Source organism: Hippopotamus amphibius, chromosome 2 (assembly GCF_030028045.1).
Source record: "Hippopotamus amphibius kiboko isolate mHipAmp2 chromosome 2, mHipAmp2.hap2, whole genome shotgun sequence".
Taxonomy (NCBI): domain Eukaryota; kingdom Metazoa; phylum Chordata; class Mammalia; order Artiodactyla; family Hippopotamidae; genus Hippopotamus; species Hippopotamus amphibius.
Genome location: NC_080187.1, coordinates 165,798,405 through 165,821,050, shown reverse-complemented (window position 1 = coordinate 165,821,050; position 22,646 = coordinate 165,798,405). Strand labels below are relative to the sequence as shown.

Sequence of the window (22,646 nt, the reverse complement as noted above, 5' to 3'; positions counted from 1 at the left end):
CTCCACCTTTTGAAGGGAGGAGTATCAAACTGTGAGTGCCACTGACTGACCACGTGGAGGTAAGCAGTGCAAGAGACTCAGAATACGTCTTGATAGTGGCTTCCCGGAGCTCTTCATTAAATTGTTAATGATTTCTCAAGGAAGGGGGGAATACTTTGATATTATCTCTAAGACCAAGACAGTTGTTAAGACTTGGGCTGTTACTGAGATATATACTTACTTACCTAGCATTGTTTTCCTCCTTCCACTTAGGAAGTCTTAAAATTCATGTACTGGAAAGAAAATAAATGATAAAGTCCAACTAAAAATCTGTAAATTTTTTTTTCTGAAATTTTGTTTTAGAGACTGTTGATTGAAATAAAGAAATTAATCATCAGGATTTAGAAACAAAAGTTATATTTCAGATGCTGTGGATAGGAAGAAAGCTGATGTGAACCAATCAAAAATACAAGTTTTGTAGTATCTTTAGAACATTATCCGATTTGGTGGTAACTTTTAATTTTGATATAATCTTAAACTTAGAGAAAAGTTATATGAATAGTGGAAGGAACTCCTATAATACCCTTTAAAGAGGTTCATCAATTATTTGTTTTTTGACATTTGCCTTATTCTTTCACCTGTCCTAGTCCAGCCAGCCTAAAACCACCAGGCATAAACCTGTAGTCTAATAAAGTTAGGTTTATTGCATTGCAGTGAGAGAGACTGCAGACCAGAGGAACCATAAGGCTTCACACCAAGCAAAGGGTAAAATGTATTTCTTATAGCATTTTGGAGAAGGGTGGCATTGAAGTGAAATTTAAGTGAAATCATGTTTTAATGGGGTCAAAGCAAAGGCAAGACCATAACAGTCAACATCAGGTCTGAGCTACGAAGTGGGCCTAGGGTGGTGTTTCCTTGAAAACTATAAAAGTAAGAGGAGCAATGTTGTGTTTAGAAAGCTCTTATCTGTAGTTCTGTACCTCTGTTGGAAAGCAAAATTTCTTCTATCAAACTTGCTTACTTAAATTCTCTTACCAAAAGTAGGATATTTCAGAAAGTTTACTTAAGACCCTTCCAGTCATCTTCCTACTTGAGAGACAAGCACTGTTCTGATATTTTTCATGATAGGTTAGTTTTGCCTGTCTTAGAACTTCATATGAATGGAATAATGTGGATAAGAAGAGTGTGCAGTTTCTTTCACTCAGCATAATATTTGTAAGATACATCTGTTTTGTTGTATCTTGCAGCACTTATTACCTTTCATTGCTAAGTAGAATTCTATTTTATTAATATACTTATATTTGTTTATCCATTTTCTTGTTGATGGACTTTTAGGCCTCCAGTTTTGGAGTATCATGAAGGTGACAACTGTGAACATTTTTGTATAAAGCTTTTTGTCTGTGTATATTTTTATTTCTCTTGGATGTACATCTGGGTGTGAAGTTCCTACATCAAAGGCTAGGTGCATGGGTATATATGTTTAACTTTTAAGAAACTACTAAAATTTTTCAAAATGATTATTCCATTTTACATTCCCATCAACAACTTATGAGAGTTCCCCATTTGTTTCATATCCTTTCCAATGTTTGATGTTGATAGTCTTTTTAATCTTAGCCATTATTACAGGTATAAAGTAAAGTCTTTCATAGTGGTTTTAATTTTTATCATCCTAGTTACCAGTGATATTGAGCATCTTTTCATGTGTTTATTGGCCATTTATATACCTTCATGAAGTGTCTGTTCATGTTGCCCATTTCCTTGTTTAATTGTTTATATTATAGGAGTTCTTTATATATTCTGGGTACAAGTCTTTGTCAGACAGATCTTTTACAAATGTTTTTTCCCAGTGTGTGGCATACATAATTCAGTTTCTTAATGGTATCTTTTGATGAGTGGAAGCTTTTAATTTTGATGAAGTGTAATGCATTACTTTTTCTTTAAAACTTTTGTAGTTTTACGTTTTATGTTAAGGTCTCTGATCCACTCAAAATTAATTTTTATTTATGGTGTAAAGTGTGCGTCTCAAGATTTATTTGTTTTCCACATGAAGATCCATTTTTTCCAGCATCATTTGTTGAAAAGACTTTTCTTTTTGTCATTGAATTGCTTTGGTACCTTTGTTAAAAATCAAGTGACTGGAAAAGTCTGGGTCTGTTTCTAGGCTCTTTATTTTGGTTCCATTGGTCTATGTGGAATACTGTGTATTAATACATTTTGAAAAACTATATGGAGTACTTATTAGATTGGTACAAATAGGAAAAACCTTTCCCATTCATGTTTTGATAGCATCGGAGATCTTTTTTATGGTCATTTTGTAGCCAGTGATATTTGGAGGCTTTTCAGCATGGTGCCCTATATATTCCTATGCTACTTTTTTTGTGTGACATTCAAGATTGATGTTCACTTTTTATTATTTTCTATTTATTTGCAAAGATGAGAAAAGCACTTGTTTTGTACAGAGTTCTGAGGCTAGTAATTAAGAAACTTTTCAGGTACCTTTCTTTAAGTAGCATAGTTGTCTGTACATATAAAGATATAGACAGAACTTCATTGCACTGTCCAACCGAGAGAGATGCCTTGGATCCTTGTATTGATAGTTTGAAGGGAAAGAGGAGTAGACAACATAGCCACATAGAAATTGTGATTTCTTTATAGAGCAAAAGTAGTCTATAACTGTGTAAGTTACCTATATTGTGGACCTCAATCATCATTATGAATTACTATAAACTTAAAAGTAAGCAATAGTTGCAGTTTATCTGCAGAGCGGAGAGGAGTAAGAAATTAGAAGCTGGAGAGATTGGATCTCAAATATAAATCTGTGTTGTTGGGATACTAACTAAATATTATAAGTTAATAGTTATATTTACCCTAGATGAAGTACTGTTATCATGTGTTTATGGAATTTTCTGCAATAGATTTGTGAAAGTGCTAGAAATTAGAAAGTGTAGGTCTCTTTGTTCCTGGTATGTCCTGCAGTCCTAGCTCCTTTCCACTAAACGCCAGTAGTCATCTTAATTTTTTTGATAACTAAAAAACATTCCCTCCAGTTTCAACACTGTGCCCATAACTTACCACCCTTGTTGAGGATTACTGGTCTTCAATTTGGAAAGGTGAGGAAATTAATTACTAGAGTACGAAATGATTAGGCAACTTATTTGTAATCATACACTGAATAAATCTAATTAAAATGGATAATTTGAGAATTTTAAAGTTAAGGTGGCTGATTGTATATTCTTATTTTTCCTAGTAAAATGACTGAAAGTAAACCTGGAGGCTCACAGAATCCCAGTAAGTAACCATAGTTAAAATATTTTCAAATTTAATTTAAAATATTAAGATATTTTATTCTTGCTTTTTTATTACAATAAATTTTTTTAGACTGCTACTCAAACAATAGAAGTGAACTTCCTGATCCATGCTTAAATTAGTTCATGTTTCTGTATACTAAAGTATAATGTGTGGATTTATTTCAACACAAACTTGCCAAAATTTATTTGTATTCTCTATGTGTATTAAGAATGGTTTGTGTCTGAATAAAGCACTGTTATTTATTTAATAAATATGATTTTTTTTACCTTTTTGCGTGATTTTTCTTCTTATAAAAGATAAAATGCAGATGAGAACAGTTTAAACAATGTGTAAAAGTTTAACATGAGAAGGAAAACTTGCCTGTTAGTGCTCATAGCAGTCTCCTCAAACAGATGTAGACCTTTGCGTTTACTTGTTTTCTTCATTTATTAGTTATAAACAGTATATATTGATTCACTACTATGGAAGATGAAAATTTTAAATTATTACTTTATTCTCCTTTGCCACTACTTCTCCCTGATCTACCCTTTATAAAATTTATTTTTTGATTCCCTCTCAAAGTATTACACTTAAAACTCTGTATCTTGACTCTCACTTATAGAGTATCTGTTAACTCCATATCATGTTGGAGAAGGAAATTTGTGCTCTTAAACCTCCCTCTACTTTGCTTTCCTGCTTTTACCTACAGACTTCTATCAACTATGCTAATAGTTCTGAAATTTAGTAATTCACAGATTACCTTCATATATTTGCCAAATGCAAGTACTGCCTATTGCTGTTATTAATATTTTTCTTAAGATTGACTCAGTGTTTTACTTATATGAATGTGATCATTTTATTGTCGTAGCATAACCAGTATCATTTGCTGGAGTATAGCAGAAGATGGTCTTAATAAATATAATGAGATCAGAACAATTTTACTGACTTTTAAACATTAAAATTAAACAACAACAAAGTACATATAAAAACAAAAACAACCTACTTATAAAAATGTATGCCTGAAACCTAGTCTGTTCTATGTCCAGAGATCTCAGTACCAGGCAAAGGGAGGAGGGGAACAGATGGAAAGCACAGGTCCACAGCATATAGCAGATGTAGCTCCATCCAGCATTCACCTTAAGGACTCCTCTTCTGTAATCTCAGCTAATTCCTTATGTTCCTCTTCCCGTTGATAGCTATATGCACGCTTACAGCTGAAAGTATAGGCACTGGGGATGAAGAAGTTAAGGCGGGAGCTGCTCTTGTAAGATGTCCAATAAACAAATGTCATTTTGCTGTAATTAGTGTGGTTGGTTGCTTTGTGTGGGAGGGGAAGGGGAGCTGAAACCATTTAAAAGATTGAGGGAAGGGGCTTTCAGTTATTGCTTATTATGCTGGAGTGAGGGAGGGCAAATATAGGGGGGATGTTTCACAATATTAAGTACTAGCCCATGCTGTTTCTTTTCCAGTCCTGGAATCTATTTTGTGAATAGCCTATTAACAGATACAGTACATTTACAATACAGAACATCCATTCTTGATTACACGTATTAGTTAAGGTAAATAAGATTAGCTTCTGTAATAGGTAAACCCTGAACTTTTAATGGTTTAACACATTAAACGTTTATTACTTGGTCATATTACAGTCCAATGTGGATTGGTTAGGGCAGATTGGGAGTTTCTGCTCCATGAAGTCATTTAGATTCACGTTCATTCCATCTTGTATTGATTTGCCTCCTTGAGATGCTCAGTCTTTTCAGTTAGTGATTTTCTCATTGTTTTATTAGTATGGTATTAGAAATTTGCTGTACAAGTAAATATCATAGGATAGAAAGGATTGGTAATTACAGTACTATCAATTCTATCTGTGCGCCATACCCTTTTAATTATATTGCTGTATACTATCTCATTTAATCCTCATTAGGGTATAGTTTGAGGTAGGTGCTATTGTTGTCCTTATTTTTAAGATGAAGAACTGGAACCATAAAGTGTTTATGTGACCTGTTCAGGGTTACACAGCAAGAGTGTGGAACCAACTCTTAACTCAGATCTCCCTGACTCTACAATTTGTCTCTAAAAAAATTTTATTATTATTGTGGTAAAATACGTATAACATATCAATAGAATTCATCATTTTATCTATTTTGAAGGGTGCAATTTGGTGGCACTTCATACATTCACAGTGTTGTGCAACTGTTAACCACTATCTAGTTCCGAAACATCATCATCTCCCCAAAAGGAAACTGCCCATTTCCCCTGTCCTTAACCCATGGAGAGTGCCAGCCTGCTTTTTATCTGTCTCTGTGGATTTACGTATTTTGGATAAAGTAATCTGTTGTATAAATGGAATCATGTAATATGTGACTTTTTCTATTTGTATTCTTTGACTTAGCATAATGTTTCTAGGCTCATCCATGTTGTGGCATGTATCAGTATTTCATTCCTTTTTATAGCTGAAAGATACTCCATTGTATGGACATAGTGTATTTTGTTTACCCATTCAGTCATCCGTTGATGGAACTTTGTTTTCCTTTTTGGCTATTGTGAATAGTGCTGCTATGAACATTAGTGTACAAGTATTTGAGTATCTGTTGTTTTTTTGTTTTGTTTATTTATTTATTGGCTCTGTTGGGTCTTCATCGCTGTGCACAGGCTTTCTCTAGTTGTGGCAAGCGGGGGCTACTCTTTATTGCGGTGTGTGAGATTCTCATTGCGGTGGCTTCTCTTGTTGCAGAGCGTGGGCTCTAGGCACATGGGCTTCAGTAGTTGTGGCTTGCGGGCTCTAGAGTGAAGGCTCAGTAGTTGTGGCACATGGACTTGGTTGCTCCACGGCATGTGGGACCTTCCCGGACCAGGGATGGAACCCCTGTGTCCCCTGTATTGGCAGGCGGATTCCTAACCACTGCACCACCAGGGAAGTCCCTGAACATCTGTTTTTAATTCTTTGGTATTATATATACTCAGGAGTGGAATTGTTATATCACGTGGTAACTGTGTTTAACTTTCTGAGGAACTGCTATTTTCCAAAGTATCTGTACCATTTTACATTTCAGCTAGCAGTATATGAGGGTTCTGATCTCACCAGTTCCTTGTCAGCGTTTGTGATTGTCTGACATTTTTATTGTAGCCATCTTAGTGGGTATGAAGTGGTATCTCATTTTGGGATTTGCATTTCCCTGATAACTAATGATATTAAGCATCTTTTAATGTGCTTATTGGCTGTTTTATATATTCTTTGGAGAAATGTTTATGCAGATCCTTTGTTTTAAACTTGAGTTGTGTTTTTATTGTTGAATTATAGTACTTATATATTCTGAACACTAGACCCTTAAAAGGTATATGATTTCCAAGTATACTTAACCATTCTGTAGATTATGTTCTCACTTTGTTGATAGTGTTCTTTGATGCACAAAAATTTTAAACTTTGATGAAGTCCATTTTATCTATTTTTTTCTTTTATTACTTTTGCTTTCGGTGTCATGAGATATCTAAAAAACCATTGCCAAACCAAGGTTTTGAAGATTTACTCCTGTATTTTCTTCTAAGAATTTTATAGTTTCAGCTCTTATGTTTAAGTCTTTGATCTATTTTGAATTAATTTTTGTATAGGGTATGAGATAGCAGTTCAGTTTTATTCTCTTTCTTGTGGCTATCCAGTTGTCCCAGCCCCATTTGTTAAAGAGACTATTCTTTTCCCATTGAATGATCTTGGAATACTTGTTCAAAATTAATTGACCATAGATGTATGGGTTTTTTTCTGGACTCTTTTCCATTGATATGTATGTCTATCTTTATGTCAGTACCACACTGTTTAGATTTCTGTAGCTTTGTTATAAGTTTTGAGTCTTGTCTCTTTGTCTAGCTAAAAATTTGCCAATTTTGTTGACATCTTCAAAGAACCACCTTTGATTATATTTATCCTCTATTATTTTCCTGTTCTCTATGTCATTTATCTCTGTTCTAATCTCTGTTATTTCCTTTCTTCTGCTAGTTTTGGGTTTAGTTTGTTCTTTTTCTAGTTCTTTAAGGTTAAAATAAAGTTATTGATTTGGGATCTTTCCTTTTTCATATAGGCTTACTATATGAGTCTACAAGCCTAAAGATCGGCCAGAGGTGAAAGATTAGAGTCTCTAGGGTCATTTCTGGGCATGCATCCAGTCCTGGGCATGTGGTATCCTTCTAGATTCCCTGGTATATTTGGAAGCTTTTCCATTTTCCCATGTATCTTTTCCAGGCTCTGCTTCCCTAGGTTTTTTGTATCTCACCTGCTTGCCCTGTCTGTTACTGTTTGCTTCAAGCTGCTGCCTCTAGTATATTTGTTTCAAATGCTTCTGACAGACAGATTCCAGCCCTGAGAAAGTTCTGAGGCAGGTGAAACAAGGGCAGGCATCTGAGCCCATCCCTTGGGGAGCCACCATACAGGTCAAAACACACAATCACATTTCTTTGACAAGGTCCATAGTACCTCCTCATAGACAGTCCACACCAGGAACATGGGCCTAAGGAAAAATACACATTAAACATGGGCCTAAGGCCATTGCCCAGCGGGAGAGTGGGGGATGGTAGGCAGGTAAGTTAAAATGCCACAATCTCTCATCAAATTTTGGCAGTTTGTTTCTTCATTAAGCATTCTTCCAATTATTTTAAGTTTTTAAATCAGATTTCAGGTTTTCTGAAAAGTTGATTCTAATCAGTTTGGCAGCATTATTGCTTTAGTGGAGAGTTGGAGTTTTAGAGTTTCCTAATCAGTTATTTTTCAATGAGTTGCCATTTTAACGACTTACTGGGATTCATCATTAAAGATTAATGAAAAGAATGTAAAGTCACAGTATTGTTTTAGAAGTAGGTATTGGAAGTTTTAATTTACTGATAACAGTATAATGTGATTTGCTCTCTCAAAAGGAATTGAACATATCAATTGAGAGAAGCACCAATTCCGTAGGGGTTTTTTTGTTTTTGTTTAAAATTTTTTTTTTACATCTATTACTTTTTTCACTGTTAGCTTGTGTTTTCTGTCGAAAAAATGATGACTGTCCTATTAAATATGGAGAAAAGAAAACTAATGAGAAATGGAATCTCACTGTACATTACTATTGTTTGGTGAGTATAATTTTTAATTAAATCCTAGCAATCTGATATTCTTCTAAAGAAGAGAATTCGATCCTGATGGCTGGTTTCTGAGAAATGGATAAGTCATTTAGCTTTTCTGGATCTCATTTTGCTTATATGTAAAAATAAGATTTTTCATTTATCAAATTCTGAAATTCTGAAATTACTTGGTACGTAGAAATAGCTGTCATCATTACCCACTTATTTTTGTCTAACCCTTTAGGACCTCAATGGAAAAAGGAGAAAATGGTTAGGTCTCTAAGGGAGTTGTTCATTTTACAACTTTGTTGTTTTCGTTATTGCTGGTAATAAGTCTCAGAAAAGACTTGTTTGAAGGCTCAGGAAGTAAAAGAAAAGTATTTTATTTCACAGATAACCTGGAAAGAAAAGTTCTGACAAAAGGTGATAAATATTTGTGTAAAAGGAAATGGGTTAATTTATGGGTCACTCAGAAGAAAGAAAAAATGATGTCATATTGAGAATTAGTCTCATTTGTTCCCCATTCCCTCCACCAACTTCTCACCTCACTGAATCTGCCTTAAGATATTGGCACCATCCCTGCCTTAGCATGCTAAGGTTGCATGAGTATGTGCAGTATTTCTTGGCACTTGTATTAGTTATGTATTGCTGCTTAACTAATTATCCTGAAATTTAGCAGGTTAAGTAACATTTATTATCTCATAATGGTTTCTTTTTCTAATTAATTTTTATTGGAGTATGGTTGATTTACAATGTTGTGTTAGTTTCTGCTGTATTGCAAAGTGAATCAGTTATACATATACATATATCTGCTCTTTTTTAGATTATTTTCCCATATAGGTCATTACAGAGTACTGAGTAGAGCTCCCTGTGCTATGCAGTAGGTTCTTATTAGTTATCTATTTCACATGTAGTGTGTATGTGTCAATCTCAATCTTCCAGTATATCCCCCCACCCCACCCCCACTTCTCCCCTGGTAACTATAAGTTTGTTTTCTACATCTCTGACTCTATTTCTGTTCTCAAATGGTTTCTGAAGGACAGGAATCTGGTATTGGCTAAGCTGGGTGGCTCTGGCTCAGGGTCTCGTGAGGATGCAATTGAGATGTCAGCCATGGTTCAGTCATCTGAAAGCTTGACTGGGCTGGAGTATCCATCGCCAGTGGCTCATTCACGTGCCTTTTGGCCTCAGTTCCTCCTACATTTTGGCAGAAGGCCTCAGTTCCTTACTTCCTGGGTACCTCTATAGGGCAGCCCACAGCATGACATTTGGCTTCTCCCAGAGCAAGTGATAAAAGAGAGAGAGAGCGGGATAGATAACCAACATGGAACCGTATGACCTAGTTTTTACAGTCACATATGACTGTTACTTTTGCTTTATTCTGTTAGAGGTAAGTCTATAATTCTAGCCCACACTTAAGGGGAAAGGAGTTAGTTCCCACCGCTTTAAGGAAGGAGTATCAACAAATTTGTGGACATATTTTTATACCTACAACAGCATCCATGTTAAAACTCTTTAGATGCTTCCTTGAGATGTCATCTAACAAATTCTTGGTGTAAAGGATTTATGTAAACATAAATCTCCAAGATTTGTAGACTGGTCTAGGAACCTAATTACTCTGTACCAAGACTTAAGGGACCATGAAGTTGACATTCCAAACTTATTTGTAAGTTAGATTCTCATAGTTTGCATCACAAAAGAAAACCTTTTCATTTTTCTAAAGAGTGTATTTTACTTTTTGTGTAGTAGAGTTAGAACTGTTTTATTAGTCAGTGAGTTACTTTTTCATAATTCTTAAGTAATACATGTCACTTTTTGGTTATTTTAGGATATATTTTACTGATTAAAATAAGTCTCTAATCACAAATCTGAAGTATATTTGAGTTATTTAGTATATTTATTTGTTAGTCACAAAATTTTCCCTTATATTCTTTCTTATTTTATTAATGAGTATAGTAATCCTGAAACATACTCCCCTAAGCTGAACACTTTCATTGTGAACACGAAAATATAGTAATGTTATAAATGGTGATGGGATTTTAGAGCTGAAAGAGACTTGGAAACAACCTAGTCCATTGTTTGTATTTTTGTGTTTAATGTCAGAAACACTAAATTACTTGCCTAGGGTTCCAGAAAGTTGGACACAGAGCCTGGTTTGCAAGTCAGGATTTCTTATTCACAGTCTCATGCTTTTTCTTGATTCATGTTCCCTTAACATACTTACATTGCAGTTAAAACAGATTTTTAAAAATTCATTTTCATTAACTACAATTCAATAGATTCCCTATAAATATGCCTTTTATGATTCAGAATCCAGCTAGATTTAAAGTTAGCCTGAAATATCACTGATAATTATCTCCCTAGTATTTATTATTATTATATATACATCTTTCAGTATTTGCCACTTTTTTCCCCTAAAGCTTGATTATAAGTATTTTTTGTTCTTTTCTTTCATTCCTTTTTCTGTTATTTTCTGTAATATTTTTTAGAAACTAGTTTAGTTATATGAACTGTTAATATTACAGTGTTTTCTAAATCAAAGAATGTGAGTAGCCTCTTACTTTGACCATGAAAAATAACTATTGTAAGTAAGAGATACTTGAAATTTGAGTTATTTTATGTCCATTTTTTATTGGAATATTGTAGATATATATTTTTTATTCCAAACTAGTTTCTTAGAGTTTATTTTCTAATTGAGAATATATTCATAGTTGATGTCAAGTGGAATTTGGCAGAGGGGTAAAGAAGAAGAAGGAGTTTATGGTTTTCTAATAGAAGATATCAGGAAAGAAGTGACTAGGGCTTCTAAACTGGTAAGTAAATTATTTTATTAATTATACCTAATACCATAAATATTGTCAATACTAAGGAAGTCTATCACTTTCTCTGCTAGAAATTTATAAGATATTGATTTCATGTTCCAATGCTTATTTTTGACAAATACAGTAAATTTTAAAAGAACATTCTGTATTTTTGCAAATGAAAGAGCTAAACCGACCCTGAATAAGATATGTGATGATATTGATTTCACTTCCTTATCTTCTTCCAACCTACCCATCATTTCATCCACTCTTAACAGCAGTATTATGATCATACTTCCACTCAGCTGTTCTTCAGATCAATCCTGAGGCAACCCAACTATTCACTTTTCATTCTTATACTTCAGTTGTTGGGTTAGAATGATATGATTAAGATGGAAATTATACAGCTATACAGACTAGTAATTTATGATTTCCACATCTCTTGTGGCTCTTCTGTGAAATGGTGTGCTTATGTTCCATGCCTTCTCCTGTTCTCCAGGATAGGTATTCTAAACCTTAATTCCTTATTCATTCAGTTATAATTTGTGAATCTTCTATGTGATAGCTACTATATTACCTGCAAGGAACGGACTGTAGGTCTCCATGTGGTCTGAGTAGAAATAATGAGAGTTAAGAGAATGAGAGGATTGAAAGTACAAGGAGTTCTGTTCAGAGAATGTGATACTGTAATTGATGATTTCCATGGTGGAGCAGTTTTGGGTGATGAGAGGATTCTTCATTACACTCGAGTGAAGATGAAGTGCATTGACACATTTTAGTTGAGGGAGTCAAAGAAAGGTAGTCCTATCAGTGCAGAAGTTATTTAGAATAATAGCAAGAATTAAAATACAGACAAAGGTGCCGAAGTCTGGAGGTGGAGGACTGACCAGGAAGTTATTGGGTGACAGAGTAGATATCATTAAGCTCAAAGGACCAGCTCTTTTTAAGTCTGATAGAGTAGTGGCCTACAGTCTGCAACACAAGAACTAAAATAATTTTCTGTTTGTCCTCCTTCATGCCTCTATCCATATGCTACTCTCACTCCTTGCTAAGTCTGGAAATTAAGGAGGATGGAAAAATAAGCAGCTTCATTCAAGAAATCCTATAAGGGAAGCATGCAGAGACCTTTATTTTAGATGAGACAAAGAAATGGAAGCAATTATTTTTAAAGATGTTTAAGATTTAGGAGTGTTAATAGTAAAACAGAGGTCTTAAGGCACAAGGGAAAACCTTGGGGAAAAAGGTTAACAGTGGCATTTATCTAAGGGCCATGTGGGAGTATTAATATCAAAATTTCTCAGTATCCTGGTGATAGTGAACTTGTGAAAGATGGCCTCTAAAGGTCCCCTTACACTTCAGATATGTTTTCTTAAGACATCTGTATCTTCTCTGAGTATGTTGTGAGCCTTTGAGAATATCTTGATCCTGAAGAGGTGTCTCTATTTGTGACCTTAAAGTAGAATTCCATATGTCAGTTTACAGGGAGAGCCTCAGGTTGGCAATGTATCCTCTTACAACCTGGTGGTGCTTGACAGGTCAGCAGTATAATCCCTTTATCAGTGGCCATTATAATGGTCATCTCAAGGGTTCCAAGCTATTTTAGGTACTGTTCTGTATTTTAGTGTAATGATTGATTCATCTACTAGTCTTTCTGTTTATATACCACAGTTATTTTTAAATTAGTGGCAGTGGTATTGTATTTGTTTCTTAGGGCTGCCGTAATAGATTACCACAACTGGGTTGCTTGAAACAGAAATTTATTCTCTCATAATTCTGGAGACCAGAAGTTCCAAATCAAGCTGTCAGAGGGATTGATTCCTTCCAGAAGCTCTGAGGGAGACTATTCCATGCTTCTCTTCGAACTTCTGAGGGCTGCTGGCAACCTTTGGCATTCCTTGGTTTGTGGCAGCATAACTCCAGTCTCTGCTTCCATCTTCTTTTGGCCTTCCCCTGTGTGTGTGTGTGTGTCTTAAAATCTCCCTCTCCTTTTATTTATAAGGACACCAGCCTTTTGGTTTAGACCACCCTAAATCCAGGGTGAACTCATCTTGAGATCTTTAACTAACGTACCTACAAAGACCTTTTTTCTAAATAAGGTCACATTCAAAGGTACTGGGAATTTGGGTAGGATAGAGTGATTCTAGCCAATTTTTTACAGATTGGTTTTTAGTATTGTTTTGCTGTTGTCCTTTAATAAATATTTCCTAACTATGTGTTTTCTATTGAAATTTAAATGACACTTTCATGTATAACCATTATGTTTACAAACCCTTCAGTTTAAAATATTTTAGCAGATAAGAAGGAAAAGAAGCTGTCTCATCTACATGTTAAATTAGAGATGTTTCCTTTATAAGAAATTGTTATAGGAGTGAATCTTTAGTCCTTTTAAATTGTTCTGGATAGAACAGTTTTTTTCAGGAAATTAATATACTATCTTCACAGCTATTGTATGATGAAAATAATTTTCAGACTCTCCACAAAGAATATTCATTTATACCTTGGTCTTATATATGGTACTCAAATTTTGTACATGTTATAACCCCTATTTTTATATTTTCTTCTAGAAATGCTGTGTTTGCAAGAAAACTGGTGCTTCAATTGGATGTGTCGCACCCCGATGTAAACGAAGTTATCATTTCCCATGTGGACTTCAGAGAGAATGTGTTTTCCAGTTCACTGGCAATTTTGCGTGAGTTAATTAATTGTTGAATATGAAAGAAAATGTAAAAGAAAAGTGGAAAATGGATATGGATCTCCCATTTATATAATTTCTTTGTAAAATTTCAAAGCTGCCTTGAGGTTATATATATATACTTTAGGTGTGTGTGTGTGTGTGTGTGTGTGTGTGTGTGTGTATAATTTCTCTCTCCTTTATGATCATTTCTATCTGCAGAGTTTTGAGAATTGCAGTTTTTGTTATGGATTTAATGATTAATATTCACCTCTAGCTTTCAGCTCTAGAATATAGTATGGAACTGTTAATTCATATTCAGTGAAAATTTCCACCTTACATAATTCTAGATTTTATGTCACTCTTTAGATTTAATAGTTTACATTTCTTTCACAGGGCTATATGTGTTTCTCATTGAGTAAACTGAAGGCATGTAAATTTGGTGGAGTCCAGAAAATAAATATTATACCCTGGTATGCCCCTAAAAATATTTGCTTCTTGAATTCAGCTCTAAACATCAAGATTTTATGAATTTTGGTATTTGATATCATGAATGTTCTGTTTCTTTTAGTCTTTGCACTTTTGATCTATTTAATGGGTTATTATCATTTATGAAAACTGCAGTTTAGAAAATACAAATGGAAATACATTTAGTGGGTTAAGAATAAGTTATTAGTTGCATTTTATTTGTTATATTATTAAAATATTATTTTTAAGTTTAAGTTGCTTCTTTTGATTTTATGCAGGGTTGAGTGCAGTGCTGTGTATACTGTGTTGCTAACGATATCACATAGGATTCTCAACATAATATTAGTTACTGAAATTCTGTGAGGTAAATCTCACCCCAGAAGGTTCACATTTTGAAAATCCAACTCTCCTTGGTTATAAATTAAGAGACTGATTTATAATGCCATTCTTCCAGTCTATTGTAGGTTAATTATGTGAGAGATGAATGAATGTTCTCTTATAAATGTGAATTGTAATGCTAGCCTAGTTGTGCTTTATAATGTATTAGATGTTGTTTTTAAATAATTTACGTTTTTAGGTCATTTTGTTGGAATCATCGACCTGTTCAAATAATTACATCTAATAATTATAGAGACTCCCTACCATGCACCATTTGCTTGGAATTTATTGAACCTATTCCAACTTATAGCATATTACGCAGTCCTTGTTGTAAGAATGCTTGGTTCCATAGAGACTGTTTACAGGTAAGATATTTTGTAAGCTTTTTCTGGTATAAAATTTGTTGCTCGCTGATTTGAATTTTAAATTAGAAAGACTTGACATGTATTTTAGTTCTTACTACTTGTAACTTTTTAAAACAACTTTATTGAATCAAATTTAACTTATAAAATTCACCCTATTGAAGTGTACAATTAATGTTTTAATAAATATTTTAGATACTGCCTTTTAATGTGTATCTACACTTTAAAATATTTGTTGTTTTTACCCAGGGATTTTGTTTGTATTTCACAATGATTAATACACAGATTTTAATTCCCAAGTTCATTTATATATTTAAGCTTAGAAAATCAAGATATATGAAATAATTAACTGTAAGCTAAGATAATGTTGAGGTCTATTTTCTTAGCTATAGTAAACACTTTATCATAACTTTTTGATAGTAAACTGATTACTGTAATGAATTGACATTAATAATTTTTGAGAGCCACCTTGTATGTCAAACCTGATGACAAGTTTTCAAGTAAATGAAATATCATAAAACACACATTAAACAATTTACAGTTTCTTCAATTCAGAAGATAATTTAAAATTTTAATATATGTGCTGCTGAAGCAAGCACTCAGAAGATAATTTAAAATCTTAAAAAGATCCAAGTTGTTAATAACGTCCAAATTGTAGTATACATGTGTGAAAGTACCACTTGATAGACAATTATAGTTGATAGAATGCCAAGTAACAAAGGGTTCATTTAAGTTTATACTGTTTTTTAAATCTTGGCTTTTATTATTGCTTAGTAAAATGAAGTGTTATTGTTGATTACCAATTATCTACAAAAGTTTTTTTTTTTTTAAATTAGGAGACGTTGTAAATCCTCTTATATTTCAACAAAGTCTTAAAAGTACTAACAGTAGTCAAAGTAGTAAAGCTTTGTTGTTTTTTTGTATGAGCCTTGAACTCTTATTTTTAGTAGTACTCAGTTAAAAGTGGCAGGATGGAGGCTGTTTTGTTGGGTAAATATTAGAAATCCGGTTAATTCTTATAAAGAAGTGTTTGTAAAAGGATCTAGAAAGTGCAGTTCATAAACATCGTGAAGTGCTATCTTTACCTATTGAGGAAGAAGTTCACGTTATGTGAAAATCTTTAAAAAATAATTTTCTTAATTAAGGATTTGTATTTGAATGAATTGAATGTAATTGCTGCCAAAGGTATCATCTTGTTAACTTTATAATAATGGTATGTTATTTTTCAGGACAAATAAGATTTGCCTCATTATGCATTAATAATGAAACAGATTCTCAAATTTGATGTAGTATTCATAGGACTTTTTGTGAATTCTGAAGATGCCAAGTTTCTAATTCTTTCATTAAAAACTAAAAATAGTACTACTAACAAAAGTGTAGGTCTGCTTTATGCAGATACAAGGTCATGGCCACATGGACGCCTGTCTGTGATATAAATATTAACAAGCAATTATTATTTGATTAAGCACATCAGGACAGAGCTCATTCTTGAGTCATGTTCCTTAAAGGATTTCCAGTGGCTTTTCCACTCTGGTACAAGTCTTAACTGAAATAGTAAATGGAGTCTACCCTGTTTAAGTAGCTATAATAATACCCAAAGAAATTTTTTTTTTTAAATCTCTGAACTCCATTAATATAAAAGAGTTGAAGGAAGAACAAACCTATGCAATAGGATGAGAGCTGTATGTGGTTAAAAGCAAATTTTATTTGTGACCACTACAGATGCTGTGTACATTGGGATTTTGTGAAGAGAGACTATAGATTAATATCAAAGAAATTGACGGAGACTTTTCACTCTATGTATGCAGAGAATTGTCACTATTCTTGTTTAGTTTGGATTTCTCCATCATTGCTGTGGTCTTGTTGGTATCTTTCATATGTCCTATGCTTTTTTTCTTTCTTCCATACTAGACACTTCCTTGTATCATATCCTATACTTAGTAAGATCTTGGTATCTGTGTACAATTGCTAAAAGATCCTTTGGGTTCGGCAGAGATTTCTTTAACTTGTTGCTTTCCTCTCACATGGTGTGTGTGTGTGTTACCTGCTAGTTGTTTGAACCTGGATTCCTCTTTATTCACTTCTTTCTTCACCATCCACAAATCATTCCTTAAGTCTATAAGGTCTGTTTAATATTTTTTGTGTATCCTTTTTTTTGCTGTCCTCTGCCCTAAACCCTTTGTAATTTGACTTCAGACACTTTTTTTTTTTAATTAGACTTTCGCTGGAGCCTACTGCATGCCTTATTCTCTATCAATTCTTCACACTACTGACTTTGATTTACTTGTCTATTTTACTTACTTAGTTCAGTATGATCAGCATGTAATCTCTAAGTATATTATTAATTAGTTCTCCAGTCACATATACTCTTTTGCCACTGAGACTTGATTTATGCTATTCCTTATCCTTGTATTTTCTTTTGTCCTATTTTCCTGGCAAACCCCTACTTCTTTCAAACTTAACATTTGACTTTACCATCCCTGTGACTTTTTTGTCAGGCTCTTACCTAAACTTCAGTACTTCTTCCTTTCTCCTCCGTATATACTTTTTTAAAAGTACTTTTATACTGTATGCCTACTCACAAGAATTCCTTGAAACAGGATCTAAGTCATTTTATGTTTCTATTTTTGGTACTAGCATAGTGTTTGGCACCTATATAGTAGGGATTAAATATTTATTAAATGAATGTGTGCTACTAGTTTTTCGAATTGGTGATTGGCTACTCTTTCTCTCTCTTTCTGGGTATCCCCTGCCTGCTGCTTCTGTATTTGTATTTGCTGAAGCAGTGAGAATAGGTTTTATGCTTATCCCCTCTTAGGAAGAAAACTAACAAAAATTGAGTTGAAAACAGAACCAGCGATGCTTTATATGTAACATTTGCTTAAGCATCCTTCCTAGATGAAGTAACTGAAGATTTGTACTGTTCTATTCACAGAGAGTGATGGACAACACAATATTTGGAAACAGAAATCACATTAGATACAGAAGGTTGAGAAACACATATAGGTGATAGATGTAAAGAGCAGTCATTTCATTAGCTTAATTTGTTCCCATTGGGAGAAATGTCTCCAAATTTCAGCAGTGGGATAACTTAGTTTATCAAAGTTTATGAATCACTAACATAAAAAATGTTTCCATAATATGTGAAAAGTAGCACATGTTCTATTAGCTATATAATTCATAACCTGATAACCTGTTAAATTATTAACCATATGTTTTCTATTTTCCACTATAGGTTCAAGCAATAAATGCAGGAGTGTTTTTCTTTAGGTGCACAATATGCAATAATAGTGATATATTTCAGAAAGAGATGTTGAGAATGGGAATTCATATTCCTGAAAAGTGAGTAACGTTTAGCCTTTTGATGAAAAGAGGTTTTAAATGTTGGGTTTAATAACAGTGGAAATAATCATTTATATCTGATGAATTTCTCATGGACAAGCAGCCATTTCAAATAGAGAAATGTAAAACCGCCCCTACCACCTCTTCCTCCTCCTCCCCAGATTGCCAGTTCTTGAGACCAGGTACTGTGTCTCGTTGTTTATAGTTTCTTAATGTACACCTCGCTTGTATACAGTATTAGTTGATTGATTTATATACAAATATAATAGGCTTCAAAATGGTTTGTACAAATTATCTGAGAGAATCAAGATGTGGCTTAAAATGTGTGAGAAGAATTTTCTTAATACTTAAAGGTGAGGAGTCCAGAAATAATGGTACTAAACTTGAAATTTCAAAAATTGGAAGTGAAATATTAGGGAAAATGTAAGTTTCAGAAAATTTCTACTTAATTTTTCATTTAGCATTTGAAATTCACTATGAGACTAATTAGCTGCAGGATAAAATGACACTAATGGATTTATATCTTGAAGTGAATGATTAATCCTAAAAAGAACAAGTTTTATCCTTGTTCCTAAGTTTGTGAAGAGTTTTTATTCTTAGCTTCATTATCAGTCCTTTTATGTAACATTTAAGCCAAAGTATATATTATATCTTGCTTCATTTACAGAGATGCATCTTGGGAATTAGAGGAAAATGCATATCAAGAGCTTCTGCAGCACTATGAGCATTGTGATGTCCGAAGATGTCGTTGCAAAGAAGGACGAGACTGTAACGTGCCTGACAGGTATATGGGAAAGTTGAGTTGTACTTAGTGTCCTTTTTCAAACCTTCAGCTTGAGAAAGAAGGTTTTATAGTTAGAGAAATGTAGTTTTGCTCTTAGGTTGAAATTTTAACTTGACGTATGTTTATAAAATGTATATTTATATCTCTTTACAGAGAAATTACTGCAGTTGGCATAATTGTAACTTTTGTGGTGTGTTTTCATGAGGCTCTATTTTCTAAGCTCAACTATGGTAGCCAGTAGCCACAGGTGGCTATTGAGCACTTGAAATGTGGCTATTCCAAATTGAGAGGTGGTGTAAGTGTAAAATAGACCCCGAATATTTATATGTGTCTTAGTTAGCTAGTACTGCCATAACAAAGTTCCACAAACTACATGGCTTAAACAACAGAAATTTTTCTTCTCACAATCCTAGAGGCTATAAGTCCAAGATAAAGGTATTGACAGGTTCGATTTCTTTTGAAGCCGCTCTCCTTTGCTTGCACATGACTCCCTTCTACCTGTGTCCTTCTCTCTGTGCCTTAATCTTTTTCTCTTATTAAGACCAGTCATGTTGGATTAGGACCCACACACATGACCTCATTTTATCTTAACTATCTCTTTAAAGGCCCTATCTCCAAATACAGACACATTGTGAAGTACTGGGTGTTAGGTCTTCAACATATGAATTCTGGGCATAACAGAATTCAGCCCATTCCAGTAAGAAAAAAAGACCTTTAAATATCTTGTTAATAATTTTTTAAATTGATTACACATCAAACAAAATGACTATATTTTGGAAATTTTCAAATTTATTTCACCTGTTTCTTTTACCTTTTTAAATCTGGTTACTAGGAAAGTTTAAATTATGTATATGATTTACATTATATTTCTGTTGGATGACACTGTTCTAGAGGTTAAGAAACTATATTAACCTATCAGTGTTTGTTTTGGATCACTATAAAAAGGGTTTGGCATTTGAAATTTATTGATTACTCTTTTGCAGTATCAGACATTGGCTATAATCTTAATCATTTTTTTGCCTTCTATGTACACTATACTGTGTGGGATATTAGAAATCAAGTATCTTTATTTTTTAAGATGCAGGATAAAAAGTAGCAAATCTAATTTTGTTGAAATTTATAGGAAATTTTGATAAATTTTTATCCATGTTTATATAATCTTAATTAACATGACAAACTGAAACGTAAAGTGCAGGGCAGAATATTGGGAGCCTTATTTCTTATAGAAAATGATTTGGCTAGGTGAGCTACTACTTATTTTGAAAGACTCAGCTGAAATCTCGCCAGCTTTGGGAAGTTTCCCCTAAGAAGCTTTTGCTACTCCTGATTCCCCATTCTGGGCTAGGTTTTGCCTTCATTATGCTTCTTAACAATATAGTTGACATTATTTAAATTCGTCTTTGCCATTAGACTAAAGATTCAAGAGTAGAGATCGCATTGAAGATGTCAAGTAATGTGTATTCTTGACCAAGTTACTTGATCTGGTGACCCTGATTATTCATTTGTAAACACTAATGCTTTCTCGCTCAAGGGTTTTGCTGAGGCACAAATGAGATAATGTATATAAATGTGCTTTGTAGACAGTAAAGCACTTAGAGTTCTAAGAAGCAATATATTCATTAATATTGATATTTCCTAAATTCATTTTAGGCTATTTGATTAACTAATACATATGTTTCTTGTATGCCACTGGTCACCTAATCATTCGCTACCAAACTCACTTTTCTTTCTGGCAGCAACTTTGCCTTTTCTCCTAGGACACAGATTCCTGCTATCTGAATGCTTTCTTTGCAGTCTCACTCCCTCTCATCCTAGTGATAGGAAGATGATTTTGCTGAAAGGCAGCATGGTGTAGTGGTTAGGAGCATGGGTCAAGCCAGGTAAACTGGATTGCAAGCCTCACTCTGAGACTTACTAGCAGTGTGAACTGGGCAAGTAATTTACCCCTCTTCTTTGGTTTCCTTTTCTTCAAAATGAAGGTAACGGTGGTTTTTCCAGTCTTCTCAAATTATGAGGCTTAAATGTTACATGTAAAGAGTGAGAACTGGGCCTGGTGTATAAGCATTCATGTTAGCTGTCACCTTTTTTTCTCTTCACCATCAGTTGGTAAACTATCTGGGGAAGAGAGGGAGACACAGAGAGGACACACCCCTGCACACCCATATCCACACAGAGGGAGATTCGCCCACACCTACCAGAGGGGAAGTTATGCAGCTACATCTCTTTCCACCCACATACCCACACGCTGTAGGGAGTATATCCATTTCTGTACAGACGGATGTACTCATAACCAAAGAAGAGGCTGCACACTATGACCCACACCCATACAGAAAATGTGAGTGCAGAGTGGCACACGTCACACAGTACAGTGGGGAAACATTGGAAGTGAGGGGTTGAAGGGAAGAGATGGGAGAGAATCTGAATACGGGCCAGGTAGTAAGTCTGGAGCCTGTTGAGCCTGCACAGTACCTGAGGTGTCTGAGCAAGCTTATTATAGGAAATAATTACTCACCTTGAATGGGAAAGATAGTATTTTGGGTAAGATAATGTGTTTACTGAATACTTCTTCCATGGCAGACATACTGACAGCAATCTCCCTATGAGCATAGTCATTCTGAGTATAAAAGACAGTTTTTTTCCTTTTTAATCATTCTTTCTGATGTTTATATTCTTTGGGTGTATGTGCATGTACATGTTGATATTTAGTCTAGGTGTTTGAAGATAGAGAATATTTAAAGAAGGAGGTTATAAGCATAATAAATGAAATGGGAGAAAAAAACTAAGAGAAAGTAATGCAGTATCAAAGGAGATGATTTATTTTCCTTCCTTTGGTAAAAGGATTGGTTGTGTGTGAGGTGAACAGTGAGATGTGTGGTGGTGCTGATGGTTGGAATTAGACTAAGTTAATACCACATATAAATATCTGCTTCTCTTTATGTCCTCAGCAAATGGGAAATAAAGCGCTGTCAGTGTTGTGGTTCTAGTGGAACACATTTAGCCTGTTCCTCACTACAATCATGGGAACAAAATTGGGAATGTTTGGAATGTAGAAGTATTCTCTACAATTCAGGTAACATTTTGTAATTTTGAATAAAGATGTTTTTATTTAAATGCATGTTATTAAAAAGTTTCTACCTATATTCTTGTTATGCTAACATTGGGTTTTAAATCTGTAGGTGATTTCCAAAAAGCCAAAAAACACACATTACCCACCAATAATGTGGAAATAACTGATTGTTTGTTGGAGGAATCCTCACCTAAATTACCCAGACAGTCACCTGGAGCCCAGCGTAAAGATCTGCTAAGGTGTGTTTTTTGAATTGGATAAAAATATAAAACTCTATTTTTGAGAAAATTATAGCAGGAAGTGGCTATATACATTTAGAGTATTAGCTGCTCTTAGAGTAGTTTCGAAAAGTGTTTTTCAAACTGCAGTCCCCAGCTTGATGTAGAAAGATGATCCACAGACATTGTCCTTAAGGATT

General features: G+C 34.1%; 1 protein-coding gene across 3 annotated transcripts in view; it reads left to right on the top strand.

The window, feature by feature from the left end:
* The window catches only part of G2E3 (G2/M-phase specific E3 ubiquitin protein ligase), a 50,714-nt gene that overhangs the window by 11,753 nt on the left and 16,315 nt on the right, over window positions 1-22,646 (top strand). Inside the window, exons 2-10 of one of the 3 annotated variants that reach the window (XM_057722269.1) lie at window positions 3,227-3,267; window positions 8,318-8,367; window positions 11,067-11,168; window positions 13,721-13,845; window positions 14,873-15,038; window positions 18,271-18,377; window positions 19,045-19,161; window positions 22,107-22,231; window positions 22,338-22,467. In XM_057722269.1, coding sequence (XP_057578252.1) covers window positions 3,231-3,267; window positions 8,318-8,367; window positions 11,067-11,168; window positions 13,721-13,845; window positions 14,873-15,038; window positions 18,271-18,377; window positions 19,045-19,161; window positions 22,107-22,231; window positions 22,338-22,467 — 959 coding nt within the window. In that variant the 5' untranslated portion in view covers window positions 3,227-3,230. Of the gene's footprint in view, window positions 1-3,226; window positions 3,268-8,269; window positions 8,368-11,066; window positions 11,169-13,720; window positions 13,846-14,872; window positions 15,039-18,270; window positions 18,378-19,044; window positions 19,162-22,106; window positions 22,232-22,337; window positions 22,468-22,646 lie in introns of all 3 variants that reach the window. The other 2 variants (XM_057722268.1, XM_057722271.1) reach the window with 2 other exon arrangements.